Below are 12,516 nucleotides of genomic sequence, written 5' to 3'. Positions count from 1 at the left end.
CTGTCTTCTTCAGTATTGGGATGGCTGTAACAGTTTTTTGTCGTCCCCCCCCCCCCCGCCCCACCTTTGCTTCTTGTATTTCTGTTTTTATAAGAAAGGTCTGACCTTAGTACATTGCAATATTGTTATTTTTCCCCTCTTCAGGGAAATCTCTATTCATGGCATGTTGGATCTAAGATGCAGGTTTTCAGGTGTTCCTGTGTTTGAATCTCAGGAGCTGCTTTGACTCCATACACCTTGGATGTTTTTATTTTCCCCTTTAGGTGTGTCACTATATTGAGTGCTCAGGAATTCTGAGAAGGCTGGTTTAACCATATTTGTGAGACAGTCTGGTCTTGAACACCTTGCTTTAATGCCATAAAATGGCTGTTGAACTTGTTTCCACTTGGTCATGGGTTTATCTCTTTACCTCATATTAGAGGAAATGATCTTTAAAGGTTCTTGGAATGTGAATTTGGTAACCTGGTCATCTATAGTAATGTATCTTACTGCCCATATTTGGTAATATTCCTAAGTAAAACTTAAATTTTTAGTTCTGAATTTCTACCAGTCAGGATTTGTTTGTGATACTCAAAGCAAATTGGTTTTTATTAGAGAAGTTGATGACCCTCAAATTTAATGAAATACAATTTTTTAAAATTTCATAACTTTTACTGTACTCATGGCACATAATTTTTTAAGTGAAATTTATTTAGGTACAATTTATGTACAATAAACTGAACCTATTTAAAGTGTATAATTTAGTGGGTTTGACAAATGTATACACCCATGAAGCATTACTACATTCAAGGTATAGAACATTTCTCTTGTTTCCCAAATTTTCTCAAAGTCCTTTGTAGTCAGGTGTGTGTGTGTCTCTCTTTCTCTCTCTCTCTCTCTTCATGTCCACTGAGCTCTTCTCACTCTAAGTTTGTCTTCTTTTTTTAGAGTTTTGTGTATGTGGAATCATGTGATTTCTTTTGTATTATACCATGTAAGAACCAAATAGTTCAGGGTTAATCTTTGGTATTATGGCTCACAGGAGTAAACCACTAAGAATAATGACATACTATTCTTACCTTAAATTAGCCTCAGATTTACATTTAACAAAATTTCTTATCTTCTGTGCTTTATTTCTTTTTAGAGTGAAAGTTAGAGAAAATATTATTATTTCTTTCTTTATTTTTTAAAGATTTTATTTATTTATTCATGAGAGACATGGAGTGGAGGGGGAAGAGAGAGAGAGAGAGAGAAGCAGAGACACAGGCAGAGGGAGAAGCAGGCTCCATGCAGGGAGCCTGATGTGGGACTCGATCCTGGGGCCTCAGGATCACACCCTGGGCCAAAGGCAGGCACTAAACCACTGGGCCACCGGGGCTGCCCCTATTATTTCTGACATACTTGTAAACATCAAATGGCCCTGGCATGTAAAAGTGCATGCACTTTAGCATCATCTATCTTTTTTTCCCCCACATAAAGTAGCTCATTATTTAGTATTGTTACCAATAATTTATCCTTAAGTCTATAGCTTTTCCTAAAAGATAGAAGTACTATTGGGTTTTTTTCTCTTTCAGAAGAAAATGCCATTTGAATTTTGTTTTTTTCAAATTTTTATTTAGGTATATGTACTGTTATCAAAGAACTTAATGGATATGACTGCACTTCCAGTTGCAAGTTTTTCTTTTGACAGTAACAAAGTAAAATACATACATCAGTATAAAATAGCAGAAACTTTCCAGAAAATTAACATTGGATCTATTGTTTTTCTAAGCTTCTAGTATAATTTTGAGAACACTATTTTGAAGTATTCAAATTTTACTTCTTTTTCATCACTATTATCCATTGATAGTTGTCAACTATAATTTGAATTTTACTCTGGCACCTAATTTAATTTGTAATTTTGATGTTCCTGGTCTTTTTAGAGCATGGCAAAAATTTAAACATTTTCTCCCCCATTAATGGGGCATCATGACTAATTCCTATAGCTTATACAAGTTATAAATCAAAATAGTCTTTGCCTTTCAATTTATATTTTCTAATGGGAAAATTACCATTATATGGTAATAAAATGACAATATATATAATAGTGACATAATAATATGACAATATATATAAATAAGTGACAATGTAAGGATTGCAGATGCATATAGTAGGGAATTAGAAGATTATCAAGTAAGAAGTAGATAAATTCTTTTGAATATGTGAATTCAGTTTTAGTTTGAAGGAAAGAAATTTGCTTATAAGAAATGGCAGGAGAGAGGTTAATTCAAAAAGGAAGAATAGTATCAACTTCATGGATTCCATTGGTTCACTTGAGTGTAGACCTGTTCTTGAGGTTATTTAGTAAAAGCAACAATGAATAACTCCTTAACTCCATTATACTTGGTTGTTACAAAGACAGTTGCACTCAAAGTAATATCTTAAACTAATCACAAAATTATTAAAAATGGAACTTTTTTTTTCCCTTACATCCTCATGACTTTATAACTGGAAATTTGTATCTTTTGACCCCCTTCACCCATTTCTCCCATACCCCACCCCATACTTGTAGCAACCATGAATCTGCTTTCTGTATCTATGAGCTTGTGTTTGGGTTTTGGTTTTGTTTTAGATTCCATGGAATTGTCTTTTGAATTAATGAATTAATGCACTATTAATTTTTTCTTAGTTATTACTGTATTTTCATAGGAAGTAGTAGTTCTTTTTTTTATGATTTTATTTTATTTATTTATTCATGAGAGACACAGAGAGGCAGAGACATAGGCAGAGGAAGAAGCAGGCTCCCCACAGGGAGCCTGATGCAGGACTCAATCCATGGACCCCAGGGTCACGCCCATATTTTTTTTCTTTTAGTTGTAACATATAATATTTGCGGAGGTGAATTTAGTCAATAATTATGATGTCTTGATATTAGGACCAATCTTCAAAATAACTTGGTTCATTGATTTCTGTTATTGAACTTGGTTTGACAATGTAAATTGGTATCAGTTGTGTTTTAAATTATTAATTAGTTTTTAATTAGTGTTTTAAAAATTTAAATATAAGATGCATATAATAAATAGAGGGCATGTTAATGTGAACTTTGTTCTAGAATCTTAAATGGCAAATTGATGACTTTATCTTTTAGGCTAAGCAGAGCTTTAAGTTCCTCTTTAAAACTATGTATTTGAACAAATGATTGCTTATTTCTTCTCTATGTTATTTTAGTTTGATCATGAAATGTTTATTAACTATTAATTTCAAGTTAGGCTAGAGGGCATATATATTTTCAACTGTGCTTTTTAAAAATAATTTTTTAATTCTCTGTTTTTGGGCAAAATGAAATGTATATATTTATTGGAGACTGACCTCTCCTTCTCTCTCTTCCTCCTCTTTGTTTCTTTCTCTCTTTTTTTAAAGATACAATCGTACTTTTAGAGGCTGTCTGTAAGAAGTAAGAAAATAGATATAAATCACAATGATTTTGAGTCCTTGTAAAATCGTTATAGGAATAATTACTAATTTATTGAGAGCTCTGATTGATTGAGCTTGAATACTTAAGGATTTCTGGTTCTGTTGACTTAAATCTTTGATGTGGACCTCAGGAAGTTCTTAGTTCCTGATTTGCTGTTTGGTAATGAAAAAGTATTATTTTCAATAAGACAGTCTTTTAAATGTTAGTTGACTTGATTACTAAATGATAAGTAAAATTATTAGAATCAAGGTATTTTTTTTAAAGATTTTATTTATTTATGCATGAGAGACAATAGAGAGAGAGAGGCAGGGATCCCTGGGTGGCGCAGTGGTTTGGCGCCTGCCTTTGGCCCAGGGCGCGATCCTGGAGACCCGGGATCGAATCCCACATCAGGCTCCCGGTGCATGGAGCCTGCTTCTCCCTCTGCCTGTGTCTCTGCTTCTCTCTCTCTATGTCTATCATGAATAAATAAATAAAATCTTTAAAAAAAGAGAGAGAGAGGCAGAGACACAGGCAGAGGGAGAAGCAGACTCCATGCAGGGAGCCTGACATGGGACTCAATCCTGGGTCTCCAGGATCCCACCCTGGGCTGAAGGCAGGCGCCAAACTGCTGAGCCACCAGGGCTGTCCTAGAATCAAGTTTTAGCATTTTTTGTGTATGCATTTTGACCAAGTTAGCAGAAGTTTTTGGTTATATATATATATATACACTGGGCACTGGTCAACCTTAACTGGTTTTGGCGTTTAGAAACAAATCATAAAAATTATTTTGAAAATATTTTGCTTGGGATGCCTGGGTGGCTCAGCAGTTGAGCACCTGCCCCTGGCTCAGGGCGTGATCCGCGGTCTCAGGATCGAGTCCCACATCAGGCTCCCTGCCTGGAGCCTGCTTCTCCCTCTGCCTACGTCTCTGCCTTTCTCTGTGTCCTTCATGAATAAATAAATAAAAGCCCTTAAAAAAAAAAAAAGAAAATGTTTTACTTACGTGATAAATACCATTATTTTGAATACTGTTAAAACAAATAACGTACTGTTATGGGGAAAAAATCTGAATTTTCCCTTTCTATTTTTGTTTAATAACTTTATTTAAAAAATAACAAGCTTTCAAGAGTGTTATGAAAAGTGGAATTTTCTCATAACTGGAGGTTAACTATGTTTTTTATTCAACTTTGTAACTACCATTTAACATAGGGTATTCTTAGCAGACAGGGTTTGATACGTTCTTGTATATAATTTAAATGTTCTGGGTCCACGATGCCTTACATAGACATGGGGAACATAGCATGTTCATTAGAGCATCCACATTTTATTACATATCTTCTTCCCTTTCTTTGATTGCCTGTGCTAGCTCATTAACTTTGTTATTTTGGGTAGCATTTGACATAGAGGGTTTTTTTTTTCCCCAGCAAATCCATTGAAAGAATGAAAAATATATACAATCGTATTGTTTAGTCCGATTATATATAAGTGTACTACACTTTACTAATCACACATCATTTCAGTATCAGCATACTTGGAGAGAGTTTGGAGGCTTAAATGTGAGTGAAGATATTAAGTTGGAAGTTTTCTTCAAACCATTTGAGTTGAAGAGGCTTACAGACAAAATTTGAATCCTTCCTCAAAACTTCAGTGGAGCAGATAGTAAGCTTCAAAACTCTACAAGAAATTGATAGTATGCATAAAAAATTTTATTGAATGTGAAATACTAGAGGTCTTCTTAAAAGCAGTAGGTTTCTGTATATGCATTTGTCTTTGCATCTCATGCATCTCATAGCTAATAAAATAATTCTAGAATAGATTGAATTTCACAGTATACAGTGACATAGAGTTGTATTAGATGCTTTTGGTGCCCCACATAACTTACCCTTGGTCTTCGCTGCTGTGGACACTGTGAGCTCAGAGGTATGCAGACCTAACAAAGTTGCACTTCAGATGAGTACTGCTTTCTTTCCTGCTCTCTGCCTTTCTTCAACACTGCTGTAGCCTGCTAGGGATGTTCCCCTTATTCATTGTCTAAGTGCAAACTAGTAGTACAGGTTCTCAACAGTTCTCAGCAATTCTCGGTTAATTGGGATCATAGCTGATGCATAAAATGCCCCAGCCTCCTGTCTTTTAGGTACACAATCCCAGAGGCATTCATATGCTCTTGCCCATAGTGCTAAACTCAATAATGCACCTTTCTATTATCATTTTTTCCCCGCCTTGGCTCATTCTCCCCACTCCCCCACTTCTGTATCCTAAGATTCTTTCCCAGATAAACCACTTGTACCCAGGTCTTTGTCTTATGTTTTATCTTCTGTAGAATCTAAACTAAAAAGTCTTACGGAAAGAAAATCTGTTTAAATATGTTAAACATAACTTTTACCAAATATATTTGACCATACAACTTTTTATTCGAGTGATTCTTATTACCAACAAAGTAGTAATTTTATATGTTTATTTATAATATGTATATTAATAGGACAGTGAAACTTGCATGTTCGAACAAAAGGCCTTTCAGAATTGAAGACATCCATCTTAATAAACGATAAATAAAGCATCTTTAGAATGCTACTATACCTTGAACCATTTGATATCAAGTCTGATGAATATGGTCACGAAGAGTGTTAGGAACCATCATAGGTTTATTAATGTATTATTAATCAAATATTTTTTTAAAGACTTCTTGTAGTTCTATTTAGAGTTGTTAAATAACTACATCTGAAAGATGTTGCTAAATATAAGGAGTTTTTGAGAATTTAGGAAATATGTTTGCCTGCTTGCTTTAGTGGACAGTTATTGCTAATCCACTGTATAACAGATTGAGAGCTCTGTTACTACTTAATGAAAGTATTGTTTTGTAAATATATAAACCCCCCAAAGAGAACCCTTCATCCCTTTTGGGTTTATAGCTTAGGTATTCAGGTCAAGGTTGAGACTTTGATATATACTCATTTTAACAAAATGTGTGAGGGCATGTATGTACCTTTATTATTGTTTCTTAATTTAGTCAAACTAAAGGGCTAGTCAACTCAGTCCTTGTTGGACTCTGTGCTTATAATAATAAAATTTTTCAAATTTTGAGTAAGTCTTGATATATTTGAACTTGTTATAATTCTTTTTCTGTGTTAAAAAAAAAAACACCTCTTAAATACTAGAATCTTAATATCCTCACCTGGGAAGAGAATTTGAGTATAACTTTATCATCTTCAAATTTGGCTGTTTTATTTATGTCTTTAAGTTTATTCTGTCATGAAACAACTTGCCTACATTTGAACATGAGGCAAGAAAACCTAAATCTTATGTCTAAGGACTTTGAGTGAAGCTACCTTGATAATTTTTGTTTATCCTCTTACCCTTAAAATTATGTTAATGTCATTTACTTGACCGTAGCATTCTCATTCCATTCTTTATGAGAACTCACATTGCTGTTTCAGATTTCATATTAAAAATGGTGACTGATTTAATGTTTTTAAAAGGTGGTGGCCAGATAATATAGTCAGCTTTCAGCTTTTATTCAGAACATTTTATAAAGTCTTAAAACTTTGGAGAGGCTTCCAAAGTAATTTCTCTAGCAACATTTTTACCCTAGGATTATAATTTTTTAAAGTACAGTATATCAGGAGCACATCAGAGTGAGTAAATATATTTAAATTGCTTACTAATTTATGTTTCCATCTCACCTATCAACCCCTTTTTAATATAGGAAACTGTTAAGTATGTAGAGATCCAAGAAAATAACAGGCAAGAAGCAGGCTTAAGTAACTTTACTCTGTGCTTCAAGGTCACATTGCCCTAGGGTAGCAGGATAATTAATGCTTTCAAGCATTATGCCCAGCCATAATGGTCCCCTACCTGTGTGTTTTTGGTTTATAAACTGATAACTCATATCTGTTTATGCTTATTAGTTTCATTCAGCTTCACAAATCCATCTGTTTAAAATGGTGAAATTTATCTGATTATCAGATCGCCATAGTTAAAATAATCCATTTGCATGAAGAAGGTTTTAAAGTTACAAAATTTAAACCTCATGAAATTTGGTTTCATGATTTTGCTTTTCTCATTTTTAAGTAATTTCAGATTATGCAGAAAAAAACTTTTAAAAGCCTGAGACATTTTTAAGTGAAGTTAATTCATTTTTTTCCCTTGTTTTTAGTGGGAGATTTTGATAAGATCTGGCGAGAACATTGTGAGGATGAGGAAACACTTTGTGAATACGCTGTTGCAATGAAAAATTTGGCAGATAACCATTGGGCAAAAACTTGTGAGGGCGAAGGTCGTATTGAATGGTGTTGTAGGTGAGTATTTTTATAAACTAATATATTTTTATTTCTAATGTATTGTTTAGACTCTTAAATCCAAGTATGCTTTCTTTGTGTTATTCACTGTACCAAAACAGAACTGTTTTAAAACAGATAATGTGTGTTAAATAACTCTTCCCCCTTGACTCACTTTCCCTAGGTTTATATTATTCATTCCTTTTTCTTTTTAAGATTTTTATTTATTTATTCATGAGAGACACAGAGAGAGAGAGAGAGAGAGAGAGAGAGAGAGAAGCAGAGACACAGGCAGAGGGAGAAGCAGGCTCCATGCAGGGAGCCTGATGCGGGACTCCATCCTGGGACTCCAGGATCAGGCCCTGGGCCAAAGGCAGGTGCTAAACGCTGAGCCACTCAGGGATCCCCTATTCATTTCTTTTTAATCGAAATGTTTTTCTTTGGCCTAACTTTAAATTTTGTTTCGACTTTTTAAAAGTATTAAAATAAAAGTATAGCTTTAAATGCATTTCATATACTTAAACACCAATACATTTAAAATATGAGTATTTATTTTTTATTTTTATTTTAAAAAATATTTTATTTACTTATTTGTGAGACATAGAGAAAGAGGCAGAGACATAGGCAGAGGGAAAGCAGGCTTCTCTCTGGGAGTCCAGTACAGGACTCAGGATCACACCCGGAGCCGAAGGCTGATGCTCAACTGCTGAGCCACCCAGGTGTCCCTAAAATATGAATTTTTAACACTTGACTCTTCATAAATAAGTTATGGTATAGAAATTTGTTTTCATAATTATCCATATTTGGATTCAAATAAAAGTGAATACTTTATAATTTAAAATTTGAAAACATTAAACGTGTTAAAATCCTGAATTTTGGATGTGTAATTCAGAGCATTCCATCACTTAAATTTACTTTGGATAATGTTTATTTTCTCATAGTATATTTCTAATATTTAAAATATTAGAAAATGAAATACTGCTGGTCAGTTCTCTCAAGGTTGTAAAATTAGAAGAATGAATATGTATATTGACTGAATTTAAAAATGAATTCTCAGGGGTGGTTGGGTGGCTCAGTCCCTTAGATTCTTGGTTTTGGCTCAGGTCATGATCTCAGGGTTGTGAGATAGGGCCCCGGGGGCTCTACCCTGGACATGGAACCTGCTTAGGATTCTCTCTTCTTTTCTCCCTCTGCCCTTTATCTCTGTTTTCTCTCTCTCTCTCTTTTTTTTCTCTCGCTCTAAAAAGTAAATAAATAAAATAATAATAATAATGAATTCCCAGAAAACAAAGTATTAGCTTTCTGTGTGGACAATAAATTTATGATAACTTCTGGTTTACATTTCATTGCAGTTATTTTAATCTAAAATTTCTGTTTTAATCTCATTTAAAAGCTATGTGGTAGTGCATATTTCACTCATTCAACAAATAATCCAGGGGGAAGATTGTATTTAATTTAGTTATTTTACTTATTCATTTAATAAATAATTTTTAATGATTGTCTACTGTATACTAGTCACATCATAGGCACTGGGAGTACCATAATCAGCTGAACAAAATCTTTGCTCTCTTATAGTTTATTACATGATAGTAGAATTTAGAGGCAAGGAACAATACATAAATAACATGCTAAATCCGATAATAGTAGGTGCCATGAGAAAAATGAAGCAAGCAAAAATAAAACTATTTTAAGTAGGGTAGACAGGGTAGGCCTCACTGAAGTGAGATGTGCAAAAAACATGAAAGAAGTGAGAGAACAAGCCTTATAAGTCCAAAGGTTTTGAGGTAGGACTATGCTGGCATGTTTCTGAAACAGTAAGGAGACCATTGTGGCTAGAGCAAAACGTGAGGGGAAGAAGAGTAGTAGAAAATAATGAACAGTGGGACGCCTGGGTTGCTCAGTGATTGAGCGTCTGCCTTTGGCTCAGGGCATAATCCTGGGATCCCGGGATCCAGGTCCCGCATGAGGCTCCCCAAAGGGAGCCTGCTTCTCCCTCTGCCTGTGCCTCTGCCTCTCTCTCTGTGTGTCTCATGAATAAATAAATAAAATCTTTAAAAAAACAAAAAAAAAGGATAATGAATGGCTAGATTGTGTAGGGTCTTGTAAACCATTGTAAAGACATTGGCTTTTATTTTGTGTGAATGAATCATTGGATATTTTAAGAAGATTAGCAGGATTTTGTTAACTTTTTATAATGTGTCAAAATTCTTAAGACTTAATTGCTGTAGGAAGGGGAGGGTGTAAGTAAGGAAACCAGTTAGGAAGCTAATGTAATAATTGATGTACAGAGTTATAGGGAAACAGTTTTCTTGGTGAGTGAGAAAGTAGATAGAACATTAGTATCATAAGATTAATGCTCAAAGTATAATGACTCCTGAGGAAAGAGGGAAATGATGGTGTGTGTATTGTTATAATGATATGTAAGTACAGAGTTGAAAATATGAGTTGGTGGAGGGAGAGTGAAAAGGTGGTATTTATCACCCATGAATTGTGTACCCCAAGAATTGTGGAGCTGGAGAACAAGCCAGAATAGTAGGAAATAGAATGCTTAAAATTAAAATGTTTGGTGTTTTTTGTTTGGTTCTGGAAAGGAAATGGTTGTATAAATCTGACTTATACAAAATGTACCTTTTGTCTCTCAAGCTAAGAAACACAAAATGAGATATACTACTAAACAAAATATTTGCCTTATACATGGAGTGATAATGTAATCCAGTCAGGAAATCAGCACCATCACTATTTAAGACCATCATTCTTGGCTTTGAGCAGTACTGCTTTAAAATTAATATTCAGGGCAGCCCCGGTGGGGCAGTGGTTTGGCACCGCCTGTAGCCCCGGGTGTGATCCTGGAGACCCAGGATCGAATCCCACGTCAGGCTCCCTGCATGGAGCCTGCTTCTCCCTCTGCCTGTGTCTCTACCTCTCTCTCTTTCTCTGTCTCTCATGAATAAATAAATAAAATCTTAAAAATAAATAAATAAATAAAATAAAATAAAATTAATATTCAAATACACCAGGCAAGCTCTCAGACTTTTTTTTCTTAAATGGACTTTGATAGGTAGCATTCTCGTAGGAGCATTTGCTTATACCTTCCTTGAATAATGAATCTACTTCACACTTCACTCGTCTTTCTTTTTTCTTAGATTTGTGGATTTTATCAATAGTTAACATATCTACATGCATTCTGAAAGAGGTCATTTTTAGGTCAAACTGCTGAAAAGGAACATTCATCAGAATTTAGGTCAAACTGCTAAAAAAGAACAGTGGCAAAATATCATAAACTAATTTTACTATGGGAAATAATCCATGAGGAGTTTTATAATGTCTTTAAACTTAAAACTAGCTTGAGGGAAAAGGCTTCAAAACAATATTGAATTTTGAAACTTGATTTATCTATAATTTTAACTTGTATTTTATATAATTCCTTTCTTTGTTGATAATTCTAGGAAAGCAATGGTAATTTGAAAGCTAAAGTGGGCTTTAAAAAGGGTTTGACAGAAAAGCCTGGGTGGCTCAGCGGTTAAGCTTGAGCGCCTGCCTTTGGCCCAGGGTGTGATCCTGGAGTCTGAGGATCCAGTCCCACGTCGGGCTCCCTGCATGGAGCATGCTTCTCCCTCGCCCTGAGAGAGAGAGAGAGGCAGAGACACAGGCAGAGGGAGAAGCAGGCTCCATGCAGGGAGCCCGACGTGGGACTCGATCCCAGGACTCCAGGATCAGATGCTCAGGGCCAAAGGCAGGCACTAAACCACCGAGCCACCCAAGGATCCCCAGTAAATAAAATCTTTAAAAATAAATAAATAAAAAGGGTTTGACAAAATTTTTTTCCAGTTATACTTAAAACTTAAAAAAAAAAAAACTTTATAGGAATTTGGTATGTGAGATAAACCTGCCTGACATTACTTTCCTAAGATTTTATTGGCTGTTTAGCTTGAAGAATTCTACATGTTTTCCTTCAAAAAATAAAATAAAATAAAATTTGATTTATAGTATGAAACACTAAAAACTAGAAACAAAACACAATACAAAGGTATAGTTGTATATTTAGTAAAGGAATTTGCTTTTTCTCTTTGTACACATAGAGAAACACATTGTTTCCTGAACCATTTGCAAGTAAATTGGAGATAACATGACATTTCATCCCCACACATCTCCTAAGAATAAGGACATTCTTCTGCATAACCACAGTACCATCAACACGTTATAATTAACAGCAATTTTCCCATTTCCTAAAATATTTAGTTCAAAAATTCAGGGGTTTTTTTTATTGTTCTCAAAATGTCCTTGTAATTTCTTTTTCTAAATCCAATCAGGACTTATGCATAGCATTTGGTGGTTACATTTCTTTAGGTTCTCATTTTTGTTTTCCATAACATTGAGTTTTTAGAGAAATGTCAGTTTAGCTGTAAAATATCCCACATTCTGTATTTTGTGGTTCTTGGTTTCAAGATGGTTAATAGTACTGTTCAAAGAATCTGTATATCCTTACTGATTTTTCTTCTTAGCTTTTTGTTCTAACAGTTACCAAGAGATATTTTCAAGATAATCATTTTTCTCAATTTTTGTATAATAATTATTTGGCTCATCTTTAGAGATTTAATTTTTCTGTTGAAGTTCTATTGAGTTAATCTTTTTCTGAATTAAAATTATAATTATTTTAAAGTCCTTGTCTGTTTATTCCAATATATGTTTTATCTAGATCTGTTTCTTTTGGCTGTTTTTTCTTTTGATTATTGATCAGTTTTTTCTTGCTTCATTGTATGTCTGATAATTTTTTTTAAAAAATGTATACACACACTAGCACTGTGTTTAGAAGAGACTGGCATAAAT

The 12,516-nt window shown here is 34.2% G+C and overlaps 1 protein-coding gene across 1 annotated transcript in view; it reads left to right on the top strand.

The window, feature by feature from the left end:
- The window catches only part of BMT2 (base methyltransferase of 25S rRNA 2 homolog), an 87,837-nt gene that overhangs the window by 8,365 nt on the left and 66,956 nt on the right, over positions 1-12,516 (top strand). The window contains exon 2 of the mRNA XM_041727783.1: positions 7,569-7,710. Within this exon, the coding sequence (XP_041583717.1) occupies positions 7,569-7,710 (142 nt within the window). The remainder of the gene's footprint in view (positions 1-7,568; positions 7,711-12,516) is intronic.

Source organism: Vulpes lagopus, chromosome 13, assembly GCF_018345385.1.
Source record: "Vulpes lagopus strain Blue_001 chromosome 13, ASM1834538v1, whole genome shotgun sequence".
Taxonomy (NCBI): Eukaryota; Metazoa; Chordata; class Mammalia; order Carnivora; family Canidae; genus Vulpes; species Vulpes lagopus.
The sequence above is the reverse complement of the archived record's forward strand: the minus strand, read 5'-3'. Positions and strand labels throughout refer to the sequence as shown.